Source organism: Leguminivora glycinivorella, chromosome Z (genome assembly GCF_023078275.1).
Source record: "Leguminivora glycinivorella isolate SPB_JAAS2020 chromosome Z, LegGlyc_1.1, whole genome shotgun sequence".
NCBI lineage: Eukaryota > Metazoa > Arthropoda > Insecta > Lepidoptera > Tortricidae > Leguminivora > Leguminivora glycinivorella.
Window position 1 is genome coordinate 14606934 of NC_062998.1, and position 19132 is coordinate 14626065.

A 19132-nucleotide genomic window follows, 5' to 3' on the forward strand; every position below is an offset into this window, starting at 1 on the left:
TCTCCGCTTGCCACGTGCTGCGATACTAAACGCCAAGGCGAAAGGCCAAGCCAGTTCTTAAATTATTAGTTCGTAAACAGTAAACACCTAAAAGTTCTAGGTAATTTAATTAGTTTTGGTTTATGTGGTATTTTTTCTTTTCGTTTTTAACATCCATAAGTTCCGCTTCTTCGGTTCCGGTTCCGGTTCAAAACTCTCTGCTTCCGTTAAAGTCTAAATTCATAATCTTAAAAAAAACTTGTATTCTGCTTGACAAGACACTGACAGATCTGTCAGTGTCGGTTCCGTTAAAAACACATCCGTTACATCCCTGCTATGCTGCTTGCTTCTTGGACTAGCTAGTATGGAGATTAGAAATATAAGGAGCGAAAGCTTTAAGTATCAGAAGTGCACATATAAAAGAAAAGATAGGTGGCGCTGCAATAGCAGGGAGATAAGGGTTTGACAATCTCTTAGCCTTCTCGGTAGTGACCCCGCCTACGGAGCAAGAGGTCCCGGGTTCAAATCCTGATGAGATCTTTTTTATTTTTTTCTACTAATATTTTTCTTGATTTTTTTTTATTTTTTTAATGTCCAAAAATATTTTTAATTAGAAATTTCATTCGCAAGACTTACAACATTACCTAAGAAGGGCTTAAATTAACATTTGTCTGAATAAAACAATAAATAAACACAAATAAAAATACACAAAAAGAAAATTAATGTATAAAAAAAACAAAAAGCAAAAAGATCGCTGTCAGAATCGAACCCGAGAACATCTGCGTACGAAGCCAGCGCACTACCACGGGACTACGTCTTGACTTGCTCAGTCTGACGAAATCAGCCTAGAGAAAAGAACGTCTAATGTCATGTCACATCGCTGATCATTGAGCGAGACATGCGCTCCAAGCGGAGAGATTTGTAACTGCAATTACAAGGCCTCAGCCGGTCATTTTTGCGATTGTTGTACTTCGACAGATGTTCCTCCTTTATACTTCTATTCTCCCTGCTAGCTAGATTTCAGAAACTGTCATTGCTGAGAATTTGAGACACTGTTAACCTCAAATCGGATGTTTATTTAATTGTCGTACTCTGTGAAATATATTATTTAGAGTAGAATTCGTATCACAGCTTATAATGGGTCATATCTAGTTTTAAATTCGAGTTCAGCATGCAGATCGTAGTGTTGAAGTTTCGCGATATGTTCAAACTATACCAAAATGCTCTTGCCCGGCGACCGTATTTAATGCAAGCTATCCAAAGTGGAGCTTTAATGGGAGCAGGTGATGTGATATCACAAACACTAATCGAAAAAAAAACATTAAAGGACCTCGATTACAGAAGAACATGTCAGTTTGCATCTATAGGCCTTTTTGTCGGAGTAAGTACAAGCATATAGTAATTATTGACGTATAAAGTTTTTTCATTACAACTATAGAATTTATTACTGTAAGACACACTATTGTGCAATCTGGGATCTAGATTTAGAGTAGATGTTCTGTAATAACTTCATAAAAAAATGCCTCCATAATAAAATCAACGAACTAATGTGAATGATACTCTTAATTCTTAAATGCTAATTTGGTATAAGGAAAAGGATCTAATCCAATCTGCTCACAATATTTAAATTTGGTTCGGAGGAAAGTAATTAATTTCATTCAGTTGCAAATGTGTCCATAGGCTATGGTGCCTATTACTATGGGATGGGTCGTATGCTTGTCTGCCACCATGTGGTATAAAAAATATAAGCTATTCCTTTGAGAGAAGGAGAGTTCATTACACTTGTCTAATTTTAATTAGAACATGGTAAATCTTTGTTTTTGAGCTCACTTACAGGTAAATTTCCAGATGTGATTTAAAAATTTATTTTTAAATGTTTGTTTTTTTAGGGTCCTGCTCTTCGGGTCTGGTATGGAGTGCTACAAAAATACATAGGGAAAGAAGGGAAAACTGTTGCCATTAAGAAAGTGTTTGTTGACCAAGCAATTTTCGCCCCAACATTTCTTTTCTTGATCCTTGCAACGGTGGGCACTATGCAGGGGAAGAATTGGGAAACTGTGAAAAGCGAGATTAGGCGAGATTATTTTGATGTATTAAAGACCAATTATTTAATATGGCCGTGGGTGCAACTTGTTAATTTTTATTATGTTCCACTACAATACCAAGTTCTTATTGTCCAGACTGTTGCATTGTTTTGGAATACATATTTATCTTGGAAAACAAATAGGAAACTATAATGTAGGTGTGTTTATGTAAGCATTCACTGACAGAGCAATTAAGTTGACTACAGAATTGAAATAGGGTCAACTGTATTTAACTTCTTAATTTTAATCAGAATATCTAGGTGGTAAATAATAAACATGTAAGACACACTGATTTCCCATAACAGGGCAACCTATCTGTATAGCATGATGACCTACCTTCTTGCCTAGTCAAAAATATTGAAACAGAAAATCTGTCTGTAAATAATGTCAGTTACTGTCTAGCTTTTTTCTTATGTACAAATTGGAAAATGTAACAGTAATTGTTAAATGTTTTTATAAGACCTTCTTGAATCCCTTTAACGGAAGACATTTCATGTAAATAATGGACACTGTGTCATTAATTCACGAGGATACATTTAAAAAAAAATCAAACGTTTTTTAAATTACGCTCGGGCGGATCGCCGATGGCGTCCGTTCCGCGTCTTACGACGTGCGTTGCCTGAGTGTGGATAGTCCCTTATATTTTGATATTGGGACGTAGGCACCTAAAAACATTACAGCAATCGCATACGATTTTTCTTAAATTGCGTGTTGTTTGATTGGTTCATTGAATTCGTTGAATTTACCATCGATAAAAGCATGACATTGCAGCATTTTTAAAGAGGCATACCTATAAGTTACAAGCTATATCAGAGGATCTACCAAATCGAAACCAGATATATCGAAAATTCGATATCACTCCTGTCTAATTTTATTGCTCGAATCTGTAAGAGTTATAATATAAAAAGGTAAATAAAGTGTTTCGCGGTAGGCCATCACCCATCAGTCTTATCTGATTGGCAAAAGTCGCGCTAGTCTGCTTCTAATTTCTCGATTCTGCACATGTGCACAAGGGTGTTGCCAACGAAGTGCAAGAAAGAGGGGGCTAAGGGAAACAATAGTAACTAGATGTAAAGCCCTCCTTCTCCCCTTGGCCATTGGCCATATCAATTTCAACTCTTGTCCATCAGATGGCGACGCCTCTGGACTTCCACTTGCACTAATCTGGTAGAAATTATCCGCAGACTTTGTAATTCAAACACGCGTCAACGAACTTCAAAGTTTGGCTTTCAAAAACGAAACCTGCAAGATTGAGAATGTATTATTTAATACCTAAGATATGTTTGTGACCTTGACTAGCACAAATTAGTATTCCATTAAAAGTTTGAATATACTAGTGTGTTTAATTAATAAAGGTTTTTTTAATAGTCTTGTGTTTCATTTTAACCTACTTAAGTAGGTAAGTAATCAGAGTAGGCATATGTTTCAGGGTAACGATGTACGGGCAAGGAAGAGTGCAAAGTAATTTCATACAAATTTTAACTTGATATCCGAAGCTGGTAGATTTTGAATCTTAAATCTCGTTTGATGTTTTACAGTTAGCATTTCCCTCGTGTTAGTCTAAGTAGAAAATTTTGTTCAGCTTTTGTGACTTAAATCAACGCTCGCTACGCTCAAGATTCCTCTTTACGAACCACTCGCTGCGCTCGCGGTACAATATTGGCAAAACAAGTGACTATTAGTACAAGTTTTTATCGCTACTTTTCTTACCATGGGTAACTAAAACTCATGTAGACCAGACACCACTAACATAAGGGATTATTAGGTCACATGGACTTCCTGATGGTGATGATAGCACAGGGCCACGTGCTATAGCCACCTCGGTCTTCCCTTTAGAATCAGATTTTGTGACACTTTAGTCTTATCAAAGCTAAATTACGTAGATACTGTTACGAACGGGTGTCTGCTGGCTCGATCCAAGGCTCTACTTCAACGTATCCAAAATGCCTGCGCGCGGTTCTGTTTCCCTATCCCCCCGCGTACTTACGTCACCCCTTACCTTAACAGTGGTGGCATGTTAAAGATGGAAGCGCGACGCTTTTTGCATTTTGCCTCCTTGCTCTTCGGAGTGGTGCGCCATCAACAACCATCTCTCTACAACATACCTCTTTCACAGGCTAACTTTCTCTACGCGACCAACGAGAGAAGCTACCCGACTAGTTTGTCCGAGACACGGCAGCTCAGCAGCATTTCGTGGCAGTTTTCGATATTCTGCTACGAAGTGCTGGAATAATATACCACCCCCTATACGCAACTCCAATGGTCTTAGCTCATTTAAGCGTACTTAAACTAAAAAAACATCTTTTAACCCTTTTAACATCTTTTGTTAGTTTATGTTGTATGTTTATGTATCGTCCCCCCCCCCCACTCCGCTCTTCCCCCCCCCCATATTTCATTTTATCTCATTTTCTTCCCCTCGCTACTCCTGCTATATTTTTTGTCTCATTTTAATAGTACTAATTGGTACTAATATATTTTTCTATTGACTTTTTGTTATGGTTTTAGTGTGAATTGTATCTCTTAGAGCCACTTGCACCATCGAAAATGGAGGGTTAACCCGAGATTTAACACTCAATTTTATATGGAATTTGACAGTTGACAGCCCACTAACCCTGAATTAAGTGATTGGTGCAAGTAGGCCTAAATGTTATCTTACTGTACTGTACCCTCACTTATTGTGTTACACTATCGACCGACCCTGGACCCCACGGAAGACCAGCGCTGTGGCACCATCTGTGCCAGAGCATATGCTGAGTGGTGTCCTTTTGCGACCACTATATCAAACATTATTCTTTATATAAGTACCTTGGTCGTAATAAATGTATTTTCTTTCTTTCTTTTATCAGCAGCGCGAGTCGGACTCTACTCTAACGCGATTCAAGGGTTCTGTACCACTATCTACATACATATTATAAGCCATCATCACCCTCCTTGGGTTATCACGACTCATGAGAGCGTGGGGTTCGCTTTGACAACTAAACTCAAGATTTGGCGTAGGCACTAGTTTTACGAAAGCGACTGACATTTTCTTTTACATTTTCCTTCAAAATTCTTTTATTCTCCTCAACAATACCTTCAATTTGTAGAGGTTAACAATGTTCATAACTATTTCAAATTGATAGCATAAGTAGTTCTCGAGATATTTAGCAATGTGACAGACGGACAGACAGACAGACGGATCTGTCCGTCGGCGCCATAAAGGTTCCTTTTGTACCTTTTTGGTACGGAACCCTAAAAAGCAAATAAAATCATGCTCTTGTATGGGAGCCCCACTGAATTATTTATACATTATCATACCTACTTATTAGAAATTTTGCAAATAACGGTTATATTTTTATAACCAGGCAATATAATCACAGAATATATAATGCCTCGTACAAGTACAGTCAGCTGCAGAGAACAGGAGACCCCCTGCCATACAAATTTGTATGCAAAGGGGTCTACACTTGTTTTGATATGTACAGTTTGAGCTCTTTCTAACGATACCCCACTTGACCTAGTTACTTGACATATACAATTTGCCCCCCCTTTCATAATGGCCATTTTGTATAGTTAATATTAATAAATAACAAAAATAATCCTTTAATTTTGTAGAGGTTAACAATGTTCAAAACTATTCCAAATTTCAAGTTGATAGCATAAGTAGTTCTCGAGATATTTAGAAATGTGACAGACGGACAGAGTCGCACCATAAGGGTTCCTTTTGTACCTTTTTGGTACGGAACCCTAAAAATGTATAGTGCGAAGTGTGGAAATAATTTGAATTTCGCGCCTTCTAGCGACTATTTTATATCTATGGTCAAAGATTTGATTTGCTAGATATGCATTTGCAGTAGCGACTAGCGAGAAAGGAAAAAAATACCGCACTGAAGTAAGGTTATCTTTCGCATAATTCATATTATCAAATTTACATCATACTTATCATTAATTTTATCTTGGAAGTAACGTAAGCAACCTCACGGTAGGATTTTTACTGTAAATTATTTATAGTTTATGGCTAAGCTTTCATTATTTTTAGTAAGGTTGTCGTTTCTATTTCGTTTAAAGGTAGGTATTTATTTACTGGCCCGTGTATCATGTACTTTTTGTAAGCGTAATATAGTTAATAGTTGGTTTGTAATTTTTCTTTAAATTAAAAGGTGGCATTGGCATAACGTAATGTTTCTATAATTCTAGACCTCGATTTCTTATAGTTATTATCATTGTCCCAATAATAACCTACAGCCTTAATTTAATGTGATTCTGCCAATATTATTAAGTTATCACGGGTCAAGCACCATTATCTTAAATAAAATGACATGAGCTCAGATAAAAGCATGGGTCACCATTGGACAAGTTCACTTTGACTTAGGACCCAGCCGGCTGCAAGTAACTGAGTGCTACTATATTATTAATACTTGTTTAAATTATATACAAATGCAGCATATCAAAGAGGAATTTCACAACGTAAGTTGCTTATTCTTGAGGCTGCCTAAGACTAGTAACAAATTTTTTTTACAAGCAATGCCATAAAGTTACTACCTATTTTGCAATTTAAATTTAGAACAATTATTAATCATTTATTACTTTGCTACTTACAGAAACTAAAAATGGGTGCCATTGAAGAAGTATCTTCTAACAAAATATTTGGGGGTTATCAAAAGGTGTACTCCCATGAGTCTTCAGAACTAAAATGCAAAATGAATTTCTCAATCTACCTGCCGCCTCAAGCCGAGGGTGGTGATGTAAAGCTTCCAGTTATCTTCTATCTATCCGGCCTCACGTGCAATGAGCAAAATTTTATTACCAAGTCTGGTTTCCAAAGGTAACAAAACTAATTCTTACTTGTATTGTGCTTTCATAATTAATCCACTTGACGTAATGATGACTTTTAAGACTGTTATGCAATAAGTGTCTTATCATACAGAATATATTCAAATAAACTTGCCTTTGACCTCTTATCAATTATTATCAATATATTTGTTAACTTCAATAGTAAACTAATTTTCATTCTAACGTAGTGTGTATGGGAAAGGCTAATTTTTTAATTATACTTGTTATCAGATATGCTGCTGAGCATGGCATCATTGTTGTGGGCCCTGATACATCTCCCAGAGGAGTGAAGGTACCAGGTGATGATGAATCATGGGATTTTGGTGTATCTGCTGGATTTTACTTAGATGCTACTCAAGAGCAATGGTCCAAAAACTACAGAATGGGCAGTTATGTGAACAAAGAGTTGTATGAATTGATTCAGCAAGCTTTTAGCAATGTTGTTGACCCTAAGAGGTTCGGCATAATGGGGCACAGGTAAGTAATTTTTCCCAATTTATCATTTATGTATTTTGAGTGGGTATTTTTAATGGCTATTTTATTTGAAACCGAAAATGTATAGAAATCTGGTAACGAAAAAGGAAGGTTTCATACAAACAACCTAGGACATTTTGGGAAACCTAGTGGATCTTGCTCAGCATCATGGACTCTATCAGCCTACCAATGTTTATCAAAATCGGAGATGAGATCCAAATGTACAAACTTTTCGGGAATTGCTGATTTAGTTATTATGTTAAGGCCTAAACCCTTTAAAATTAAATTAAATGTATTGTGATGTCACATTTGATTTTAGGAGTAGGTAGGTACATAATCAAAATAATAAATGTCCTCCAAAATGCAATGTTTGTATATAGACTTTAATTTTTCATTACAGCATGGGAGGTCATGGTGCTTTAGTTTCCACTCTGAGAAACCCTGGTTTATACAAGTCTGTGAGCGCATTTGCGCCTATCTGTAACCCATCCGCCTGCCCATGGGGAGTAAAGGCCTTTACTGGATACTTGGGTGAAGACAAGAGCAAATGGGTTGAATGGGATGCTACTGAGCTTGTCAAGAAATATGATGGTCCTCCACTAACACTCCTCATTGATCAGGTATATTAAAGAATAAATGCCCTTTTTAAATCACTGAGTGTGCTGAACTAGCATGATCAAGACATTCAAGACTCAAAGATTCATTATTGTCTGTCATGATCATCAGCAAATTCGAGTTATTTGTAGTGACATCTAGCGTCAAACACTTACACTATACTTACACAATAGTGTAAATTATCACTACTGCTACTTGTCGGCGAACGAAAAGTCTAATGCTCAACAATTTTTTGCTAATATTACAGTATTTTTAACCCTTAAATGCATGGTGATGTATATTATGCATCATATATTCGATGGTCCGTGGCTCGATATGTAGCTATCCAAAATCACATTTATTGCTTAATTATTATTTATTATTATTTAATATTTATTATTATTTAATATACAATTAAATAAATTAAATAATATAATGATTTAAGGATTTAAGGATTAAGATGAAATGGCGGAAGTGTGAAAAAACAGGACTATAGCGATTTTTAGTATGTGATTTAGGCTGATTTTTTCGGAGTTAGTAATTAGTTTATGTTTAAACGTTTTATCATAAAGGTTTCACAAATAGTGTACCTTTTAAATAGTAGTAATTTTAAAAAATAAAACTTACCAATAGAAGATATATTTGTATAAATAAGATTTGGCCTATTTAACTTCTAACACTGATTTAGTATAAAAATCGATCTTCAATATTTTTTTTATTATTTTTCCCAGAGTCAGAAAACCATTATCTATCACATATATTAATATCTCGTTAAAAGAAAAATTCATGTATTTAAGGGTCAATAGTAGAGATGGGCCGAATATTCGGTAAATATTCGGTATTCGGCATATTCGGCAAGTTTTTCAATGTTCGTATTCGGCCGAAAAATTCGGTTATATTGCCGAATATTTACCGAATAAACAAAGTAAATAAATAGCGTAAGTTTTTTCGTAATTCATCGGATAATGACATCCTATTTCAGCGTTCTAAGAAACCACCAAAAGGAGTTAAAAATGCATTAAAATATAAGTAACTACCATAATTATTTAATTATGTTAAAAATCAAAATAATTAAGCTTAAGATACAAAACCAAAATTTTATTTATGCATTAAATTATACGAACATTAAGATAAGAGCCTTAGTACCCATTACTTATCAATCATTGAAAAGTTTTTAACTCTGAGCCAGGATTTAAAATAATGTGGAACCGAATATTCGGCCGAATGTTCGGTTCGGTAACAGCTGAACCGAATGTTCGGCCGAATATTCGTATTCGGCCCATCTCTAGTTAATAGCATCGTCGTTATCATTCGTCTTTATTTACGTTTATATTTATAATTTCAGGGAAGTGCAGACAAATTTTACGTTGAGAAACAACTCCTACCCGAGAATTTAGTCGAGGCCTGCCGCTCGGCCGGAGTACCTATAATCCTGAACCTACGAGAAGGATATGATCACTCTTACTACTATATTTCGACCTACCTCAATGAACATTTCGAGTTCCATGCAAAGATACTCAAGGCCTAATTGCAATCATCGTCTGGCAGCCGTCTAATACAAATTGTGTATGTATAGTATTTATACCAGTGCATTTTTTAAAGTTAAATATTGTCTAACAATATTTTTAGATGGTAAAGGAAAATATTTTTTTATATGGGGAGAGGATAGGGTAAAATGATTTTTAAAAATAAAATAGAAATATGTGATTGAATAAACATCTGTTTTATTGTCTATTATGAATCTTAGATAAATATCTCGGTATTCCTACCTGCCATCAGTTTTACGTAGGGTATGGTAATACTGCAGGAATTTATCTCGATTACCCCAGATATGACTGTTGCCCCAAAGACACCACGCTCTGAAAAATAGGTTAATTTGTGTTAGTTGTTTTTGAGAAGAAAAAAAAAAGATAAAACTGAAACACAAATGAAAGGGTTGACGTTTTCAGATTCACCCGATCCGATATCAGAAATAGGCTACTTGACCCTTTTTTAAAGTCGGTCTTAATATGATTAAGAACTGCCCAATTTACCGAAATAAAATATTACCATATTTTATTATAACTTAAAAACAGCAAAAAATATACTTTTACGTAACTAGGCGAAAACAACACAGTCACGTTAATCTATAGATTATCTGTGCATCAGGTCATTCTATTCGAAAACAACATTTTCTGACTTTTTAAGTGTGAAGGCATAAAGTTCAATATGTCAGTGATTGTTTTGACATGCAGTAAGGTTTGAATTCGATGACGTCACTACATCGCTGACAGCGTTTTCGGTGGCCAAAATAAATAAAAGATTATATATACACATTTTCAATCGAAAATACGTCAGTCATTACACACTTTTAATACCCAAAATCTATAAATATTGCTGTTTTATGTCAAATACTATAGAAGACAATAATTTATTGTGCCCAATTCGATATGAGTCTAGTAGCCTATAGGACCAACATGCGACATATTAAAGGCGCTATCTTTGTAGCCCACCCCTTCCACATCGCTTTCAGCGATCACGCGCACTACAACGAAACATTACATGTATTATCGGCAGGGCATCCTACATGACTCACATTATCGGATGCTCCTTCTCTCTCTATCTGATATCTGATAGTGGAAGTGGAAGTGGAAGGCGCCTAGGACAAAATTAGCTACACAAGAGTGTCGTTACCGTCGTTGGCATGAAGTCCGCCTATTTTGAGTTGCATATCGTTTATTAGTAAAAATGATTAACCAAATACAGATTCATCATCATCATTTCCTTGCCCTTTTCCCATTATTTGGGGTCGGCGCAGCAGATCATCTTCCTCCATTTCTCTCTATCAGCCGTCATTTCCATACTAATACCTTTCACTCTCATATCGTTATTCACACATTCCATCCATCTTTTCTTAGGCCTTCCACTACCATTGTATCCATCCACTTTCATATTTACCACTCGTTTTATAACATTGCTTTCATCCCTCCGCATTACATACCCATACCATGCTAATCTACTTCCTCTCAATGTCTCTGTCACTGGCGCTACTCTCAACCAAACTATTAACCTACTATTAACCAAATACAGATGTAGTGCGAAAATAATTTCCTTTGTATTTTTACGGAAACGTACGAACGCGTCATGCTATTTCAGTCAGTCTCAGTAAGGCGTACTTAAACTGTCTGAACTAGCATGACAAATACTAATGTTTTCGAAAAATACGAAAGGAAAGCTTTTCGCACTACATCTCTACATAGAAATATAAAACTTTACATTCTACATCAGGTATCGAATTGGATAATGAAAAAACACTCTAGTCGAAAACTGTAATAAATATTATTCGAACTCTATTCGAGCGTACTTATAATATTGGTATGTTGCCTTGCCTCGAGATGGCGGAGATGCTGGGATATAGAAAAACCTCTCAAGATGGTGGAGATGCGGGGATATAAAACCATAAACCGTTTGCGTGAGAAGTGTTGCTATGATAAAAAAAAAACAATAGTTCTATTTCTACAATTTTTTGCGAAGCTGTAGAAAAAGTCTCTTTTTTTTCTGTGGCCATCAAACTGTTGAAACTAAAATATTTGTATTGGATGAATGTATTCAGGTTTCCTTTCGTGTAGTGTAACCATTGTCGCGGGTGACCGGGGTCCAACGGTAGTATGTAGGCAATAAAACGGCTTAACTTTGAGAAAGGCATACTATATACTTACATCCCGAACAGGGCTCCGCCAAGATGAGCAGCGTGGTCGAACACCTTCCACCCCATAATAACTCCCGCCAAGTCTACGCTCATTATGACTTTTATAGCCTGAAACAAATAGGAATTCTGTCATTCAAATTCACATAACTTATTAGGGGATACAAATTATGCAAAACTTTGCGCAGAGGGCGGCAATAGCATATTTTGGAGAGACTATGGCAAACCATGTTTAACGTGTTCACCGTCTATCGCAGTTCTAAATTCGCACATAAGTGTTATAGGGAGACGAGATGTCAAAGGTAGTTTACGGTAGGTCATCTGTAAACAAACCACTTTGAGTCAACAATGTCAATGAAAACTTCCCAAAAAACTGTTTAAAGCAAAGTATGCATAAATTTCTCTACGGTTTAGTTTGTGTGATAGTGATGCAATCTGACGTAGGAATATTACCGTAATTTTGTAAGGATTGAAAATAAAGATAAAAAACCGGCCAAGAGCGTGTCGGGCCACGCTCAGTGTAGGGTTCCGTAGTTTACCGTATTTTTTTCAAAAACTGTTCAACTTATCAAGTTCAAAATAATTTTCCTAGAAAGTCTTTGTAAAGTTCTATTTTTGTGATTTTTTTCATATTTTTTTAAACGTATGGTTCAAAAGTTAGAGGGGGGACGCATTTTTTTTAACTTTTGGAGCGATTATTTCTGAAAGTATTAACAATATCAAAAAATGATTTAAACTCCTATTCATTTTTCAATACCTATCGAACAATATATGAAATATATCACACGTTAGGATTGAAATGAAAAAAAAAAAAAATCACTCCACTTTACGTGTAAGGGGGGGGGGGGGGGGCTACCCTAATAAAACATTTTTTTCCACTTTGTCGGCGTGATTGATATACATATTGGTACCAAATTTCAGCTTTTTAGTGCTAACGGTCACTGAGATTATCCGCGGACGGACGGACGGACAGACAGACATGGCGAAACTAAAAGGGTTCCTAGTTGACTACGGAACCCTAAAAATAATAAAATAATTTGATTTGTTCCCTACGTTGATTGTAACGTATTATTAAATGATTTCGAAGTCAGTTAAGAAGGCAATGACTCATTAATCTTGTCGACTAGATAAATGCCTTTTCTGTGACACCTGGTGGAAGATTTTCAGGAATAGTAAAAAAAAACGGCCAAGAGCGTGTCGGGCCACGCTCAGTGTAGGGTTCGGTTACTGAGATTATCCGCGGACGGACGGACAGACAGAAATGGCGAAACTATAAGGGTTCCTAGTTGACTACGGAACCCTAAAAAGCTTGAAAATACGCATAAATATAACGATTAAAACTACCAAAACCAATTAAGTTAAATTATAAGTATGTAACTGAAAATTGAGCACGCTTCGAAATCATATGCATGAACAATAAAAACTTCTACATATGTATATGTATACGTTTTTACCTTTGTGACAGAACTTAGGGACTGAAAGTTAATAAATACTCAATGCGGCCAGTGATTTCTAGGTTTGAATCTTATTTATGTACCTAGGGGGGATACACAGTTGCATATAGAGGACCTACCTGTAGTCCAATACTTAATTCATTACTTTTGGGTACAAAAGCAAATTAGAGGAACAGTCATAATTATTGTATATCATATTCCTCATCAATTATAAATGGCATCATATAGTCAATGTAGAAACCACTTACAGTGCCTGCTGCAAATGTGTACATAGGCAAGAATATGATGCTCAGCCTAGTATCAGGATACTGCATGCAAACGTATGCCAGCACTGCCATGATTGCTCCTGACTGAAAGCATATATAAGATTTATACTTAGTAATACAGTACGAGTAAAGATCAAAAGTCGTGTGTTGCGTCCTCATAACCTCATATGAGACATGATGGGATGGACTTTGTTTCCAAAAAAATAAGTGCCAAGAAGAATTTTACGCACTGTTAGCTCGACTTTTTGCAATTTAAAGACACGCGACATTGTCCCCAGTTTAACCCTTAAAGCTCGGCCACACATGCGCGTTTTGAGAGCGTAGGCGAAGCCCAATGATAGCGGTGGGCGTTGCGCCCAGCGGACGCCGGCGGGAACTAACGAGTGCGGATTGTGAGCGGAATGCGCATTCCGCTCCGCGAATGCTACGCTATCAAAACGCTTTATGTGTGGCGGAGGCTTTAGGATTTCCATAAACCTATCGACGCGGAACAGGCTCAACGCCGACCAAAAGCAGCTGGTTAGTATGAATATGCGTACGCAATTACGTTAGAGTTCAACGACGACGACGCGTAAGCTCCTTCACACTAACAAACGATTTTAACCCTTAGTAAATACTAATTAATATGATTAGTTATTGATTTAAAACTATGCAGTTGAATATTTAAGAATGACTTACAGCACCAAGACTGAGACCTGGTTGCTTGGTGGCCACCTTGTACAAGATGCTGGTGAAGCTACTGACCACTCCGCCAGTTACGTACATGGCAACAAACTGCTCCTTCCCTAATGACGCCAGGGCAGCTGTTGAAATATTTCTACATTAATATCTTTGAATGTATTTTTCACCACACTAACTGGTAAACGCTCTCTTTGCTATTCGAAAACAGATAGCAAAATTGCATTTATCCACAAGAGTGCAAAGAAATTTTATACAAATTTTAATTGATGTCTTAAGCTGACTGATAGATTTTACCTATAAATGATGATTTTTAATTATAATATTGAATAAATAATTGATGATTTGATTTATTTTGATGTTTTATAGACAGTATTTTGTTCATGTCGGTGTGGTGAAATTTTTTGTTTCACTTGGTGGCAAAGTTTATTTAACCTTCGTGCCTTGATACCCTCGCAACGCTCAAGATTCCACTTTTTGGAATCTTTTGCTTGCTCGGGTATCAATATTGGTACGTGCGGTTAAAAAACAACTTTGCCCCCTTGTAAAACAAATAACTATACTTGGTAAAGTACAGCAGGTCAAATACGACTGGGAGGCAAATTTCAATGATAGAATTTTTTCCATGTTTTACATTTTTTGGTTTATTAAATAAAGTGGCCACTGGTTATATTATTCAATGGATGGATATGGAGCTCAAGTTAATAGTGTAAAACATAGAAAGAATTCGTTCACTTGAAAATGCCGCAGTTGTAATTGCCCCACTACACCTTATATGAAATTAGAATGGAATTTACAATGCTCTTAGAAGGGTATACGAGGATAATATGAGTACATTTTATTAGTAAAGAAAACTGTTCAAATAACATACCTGGCATAAAACTATGAAGGACATACATGTTTGCAGCCAAATGTAAGGTGGAATAATGGCTAAATGTAGATAATATCATAGGTAAGCACACACTGCCTGTAAAAAATAAAAATACATCTTAATTAATAATTATCATTATTTAATAGTACATGTATCATATAAGCATTCAGTGTCCACTGATAATAGTCTTTAAATAGTTTAATCAATAGATCTTACCACCAGAAGGGTTTGAACAGAAGTACTTGACCATTGTCGGTTGTAAAGCCCGTATCCGCCATGCTCCAAAAACTAGTAGATTTGCGCCAAGAATAGGAAAAAAGACTTTCTCATTATCATTCAGTGAACTCCACCATTTTCGAATGGGTCCTGGTTCAGATCTCTGTAATTAATTAAAGTATGACAGTATGATTATTTTTATACTAAATCAGTATGGTAGTAAGTATAAGCAAGTCACACTTATTTAGTCTAACTTCAATAGATTCTGTTGCTGACAATTTTTTATTAAAAAAGATTCTGTTCTGATACAGGATTCATATGTAGTGCAGAAATTGAGATTTGTAATGACCCGGTAAAAAAAACCTCTGAAATGGTGTTAGTGGTGAAACACCACAAGGTCCACACCTTGTGGTGTTCCCAATTGATATAATTATCAATAATCACAAAAAAAAGGTTTTTCTTCCTTCTAGTAGTTCTAGTTACTCATATCCAGTTATAAAATGCTGCCTCAATAAGTAGCATGCTTCAATTCTATTGCTTCAAGCAAACCTATGGTGGGTCCACAACAGTTCCCTCACTGAACACTGAGTTTTACAGAGAATATAATTCAATGAGAACTCTTATAATATTTTTTCAGTAGTATTAAATATACTACATATAACTCTTGCAGGACAATTATAATATAAAGATATGAATCACAGAAAATAGAATCAATTTAAATCAGAATTTGTAGCAAACAGATCTGTCTAAGTGCTTTTTCACATTATCTGATCCGATATTGGATGCAGGAAGGATTTCAAAGGCAAAAATCAAAGATGGCGGCTGAAATATATGGGAACTCGATCCTACATCCAATATCAGATTGGATAATGTGAAAACTCATGAAGTGGGATTAAAATCTTACACTTTGTGCCAGTATCTTTCTCTGTTGAGAACTAAGCCAGGTACCAGGCTTTCGCAGATATTTGGCAGCATGCTGGCGTAAGTTCTCATACTCCCAGATGACACATCCAGTAAGACTAGCAACAGAAACCTGGAATACATTTTAATGTGTGTTAGTTTTAGTAGCCACATTTCCAGATTGTAATTATTTCATGTATAACACAAGTCAGTTATACTTCCTCTCTAAAGGAAAGAAGAACAGATCGCACATACCCCTATGGTGAATGCAAAGGGTCTAAAAAGTGAGCTAATGTGAAGTGGTCCTGATTCTATCTGTATGTTTTCGAGGGGATCATTTTTGAAAGTAGGCCGTCGTCCGCTCCTTCGTGCACTGTGAATTGACTGTCGGAAACCAACTCGTGCATAACTGTTCGGGTTGGAGTAAAGTTGCAGCAATCCGGATTTACTAAATAAAACAAACAACGGTAATAAATAGAGGGCAAATTGCTTCGTAAAATTCATACGGCGAAAGGAAACTTACCAAGTGTTTGTCAACTCGGCTGCATACCGAACATTTCTATAAAACATGTTAATTTCACTGATGTTGAGAGCGGGATTGCATCACATTATTTTACAGGAGGAACGGTAGTGGCCACATAATTTTAAATGTATGTGTGCCTAAAATGACTTTGACAAGAAAAGGACTTGACATTCAATCACTCATTCGCCAAGGAAAATTAAAAAAAAAGTAGGTTTTGTGGTAAATTTACAGCCAATCTACGATGAATCTACGTAATCCTTTATTGAAAATGAAAAGTGACCGGACAAATTTGTGAAGTTTAGCGTGTCAACTGTCACTGTCAACGGCATTTGAATTCTTTGTCAAAAAAAGAAAAATTGGTTGTCTGTAAAGTCGGTTTACGGACGGTAGTTTAACGTGATAACGTCAAACATTACAGTAGTATAGACAGGGGCGGTCAGAGTATAGCAAAAGGGGCCCGATTCTGGGACTTTTTCACGTTTATTTATTTATTTATTTATTAAAAATACACAAAAGTTAACAGTATTTCACCAAAGCACTTATGTGGTAATATAATTATGTACATGTTAAATTGACATAAATAAAAGCAAACACACTTAAAAGTTAAACTATGGTTATTACATTAATCACCTAAGGAGTGTAGAGTCTATGAACCTTAAGAGTTTTCTGTAAAACACACCAACACTATCAGCAAATATGTCAATATCGTCTGTCTCCAACATGATGCGATTAAGAGCAGCTCGGGCTCGAGCGGTGCGCCGGCCGCCGCGAACAGGCGCCGCCGCCGCCGCGCCGGCACCGCGCCCGGCATGCCAACCACCACATTCGCTCTTGGCACTTGCAGCCCCATTCTCTCAAGCACGGATGCGTCATCTACTCTATGGTGAAACAGTTGGCGGTAATGCATAATATGCAGCAGTTTCCGTCTGGTTTCTAGAGTTTGAAGACCAACCATTCCTGTTACGAATAGAGATGGATACATATATGGGTAATATCCGTATCCGTACAGTCGTTTGTAAATGTGCCTACAGAACTTCCTCTGCACTCTTTCTAGCATAGTGTTTTGTTCTTATTAGAAAGAATGCATTAAAATAAGCATCTTTTATAAATTAAAGTTTTTTTTAAAACCTACTAATTTAGGAGTTAGAGTGGTGCAAAGGTGCAAAATTTTCCCGTAGAATTACTAAGGCGCCAGAGACAGAAAGCGATATCGACGGAGCCCCGCTTATTACAGAAACTGCACAGAATAGGAGCCTTCGGCCGTTTGAAGATACCTAACGAACCTAACCTATACCTATATAAAGCTAGGAACATACTACGCGGACGTCCGTCGTAAATCGACCGCGACCGATCAGTGTGCACGGAACAAAACATCCAGCGAGCCAGATTTCGATCGGACGTCCATGCGCTCAAGGCCACGTCCACGTCCGTCGACCGATAGTTTGCACGGTTATGGAATCTGGACAATGGAAATACACATAACCGTGCAAACTATCGGTCGACGGACGTGGACGTGGCCTTGAGCGCATGGACGTCCGTTCGAAATCTGGCTCGCTGGATGTTTTGTTCCGTGCACACTGTTCGGTCGCGGTCGCGGTCGTTTTACGACGGACGTCCGCGTAGTATGTTCCTAGCTTAAAAGTCGTCATTTTGTATCCTAGACCGTTTGCGAGACACGCGTTAATTTTATTAAAGTGCTAGTGCCATTTACTAATCTTAGAACCCTAATATCTCAGTAAATATTAATGGAGAAGAAAAAGTTTATATAACAAAACATCCTTATTTAAACGTGTTCTATATGATTTATCAATATTAACATAGGTTATATTGGTAAAAAAAATCATCGTAAATTTATTAAGTCTCTGGCGCCTTAGTAAATACTATGGGAAAATTTGCAACTTCGTACTGCTCTAACTCCTAAATAAGTAGGTTTTTCAAACAACTTCATTCTATAAAAGATGCTTATTTTAATGCAATCTTTCATGTTTTTAAATTACAAACACTCAAAAATAATAAACACGGGCGCGCCATCTGTCGCAGCTGTGGTGCTTTGAGGCAACCTGGAAAGGTGCTCAGGAGGGTCTAAATAGCCATGGAAAAATAAGGCCATGACATGAGGTGGGGTCCGTACCCTGCCATTCGATCTTGAAAGTCATTTTTTTAGTTTTTCGTAAATAACTCGTAAACGGTGGCCCACAGCAAAAAAATATGTTAAACAGAAAATATCTACATAAAATTTCCTACAAGAAAGGTTATGTACGTTTTTTCGATAGGATCAATATATAAATGGATAATTTAGTAAGAAAGTTTTTTTTAATCGATTACATGCTCCGTTTTTCGTCAATACCTCGTAAACGGTGGCCCACAGCAAAAAATTATGTTTAACAGAAAATATCTACATAAAATTTCCTATAAGAAAGGTTATATAATTTTTTTCGCTAGGATCAATTTTTTAGTTGGAAAGTATTTTTAAATAGATATTTGGGCCGTTTTTTGTTGATAACTCAAAAACGGTGGCTCACAGCCAAAAATAATGTTAGACAGAATTAATCTACATAATATTTCCTACAAGAAAGGTTCTATACGTTTTTTCGCT

General features: G+C 36.5%; 3 protein-coding genes across 6 annotated transcripts; 2 read left to right on the plus strand and 1 right to left on the minus strand.

The window, feature by feature from the left end:
* The first annotated feature begins 815 nt into the window (after positions 1–815).
* Positions 816–3430, plus strand: LOC125241032 (protein Mpv17). The gene is made up of 2 exons (XM_048149309.1): positions 816–1360; positions 1869–3430. The coding sequence occupies exons 1-2, from the start codon at positions 1151–1153 to the stop codon at positions 2214–2216; spliced, it is 558 nt and encodes a 185-aa protein (XP_048005266.1). The 5' UTR covers positions 816–1150; the 3' UTR covers positions 2217–3430.
* A 2398-nt stretch (positions 3431–5828) lies between these two features.
* Positions 5829–9653, plus strand: LOC125241471 (S-formylglutathione hydrolase). Of its 4 annotated transcripts, none has more exons than XM_048149982.1 (5): positions 5829–5934; positions 6644–6867; positions 7107–7352; positions 7750–7969; positions 9289–9653. In XM_048149982.1, the coding sequence occupies exons 2-5, from the start codon at positions 6653–6655 to the stop codon at positions 9469–9471; spliced, it is 864 nt and encodes a 287-aa protein (XP_048005939.1). In that variant the 5' UTR covers positions 5829–5934; positions 6644–6652; the 3' UTR covers positions 9472–9653. The 4 variants fall into 4 exon arrangements, with proteins under 4 accessions (XP_048005939.1, XP_048005938.1, XP_048005936.1 ...); XM_048149981.1 differs by having other exon boundaries at positions 5919–6024; XM_048149979.1 differs by lacking the exon at positions 5829–5934 and adding an exon at positions 6006–6110.
* Positions 9646–16822, minus strand: LOC125241470 (presenilins-associated rhomboid-like protein, mitochondrial). Its single transcript, XM_048149977.1, has 9 exons — positions 16537–16822; positions 16269–16461; positions 16018–16146; positions 15114–15276; positions 14898–14993; positions 14027–14151; positions 13331–13432; positions 11642–11739; positions 9646–9802 (listed from the first exon to the last, which is right to left on the minus strand). The coding sequence occupies exons 1-9, from the start codon at positions 16581–16583 to the stop codon at positions 9709–9711; spliced, it is 1047 nt and encodes a 348-aa protein (XP_048005934.1). The 5' UTR covers positions 16584–16822; the 3' UTR covers positions 9646–9708.
* Between the last annotated feature and the right edge of the window lie 2310 nt (positions 16823–19132).

Coding starts and splice junctions, on each gene's coding strand:
- LOC125241032 (XM_048149309.1), top strand. CDS start 1,151: ATGCAGATCGTAGTGTTGAAGTTTCGCGATATGTTCAAACTATACCAA. Junction 1,361..1,868: donor CTATAGGCCTTTTTGTCGGA/GTAAGTACAAGC, acceptor TTGTTTTTTTAG/GGTCCTGCTCTTCGGGTCTG.
- LOC125241470 (XM_048149977.1), bottom strand. CDS start 16,583: ATGTTTTATAGAAATGTTCGGTATGCAGCCGAGTTGACAAACACTTG. Junction 15,277..16,017: donor GAAAGATACTGGCACAAAGT/GTAAGATTTTAA, acceptor AATTAATTACAG/AGATCTGAACCAGGACCCAT. Junction 9,803..11,641: donor GGCGGAGCCCTGTTCGGGAT/GTAAGTATATAG, acceptor CCTATTTTTCAG/AGCGTGGTGTCTTTGGGGCA.
- LOC125241471 (XM_048149979.1), top strand. CDS start 6,057: ATGGCTAAGCTTTCATTATTTTTAGTAAGGTTGTCGTTTCTATTTCGT. Junction 7,353..7,749: donor TTCGGCATAATGGGGCACAG/GTAAGTAATTTT, acceptor TTTTCATTACAG/CATGGGAGGTCATGGTGCTT. Junction 7,970..9,288: donor TAACACTCCTCATTGATCAG/GTATATTAAAGA, acceptor TTATAATTTCAG/GGAAGTGCAGACAAATTTTA.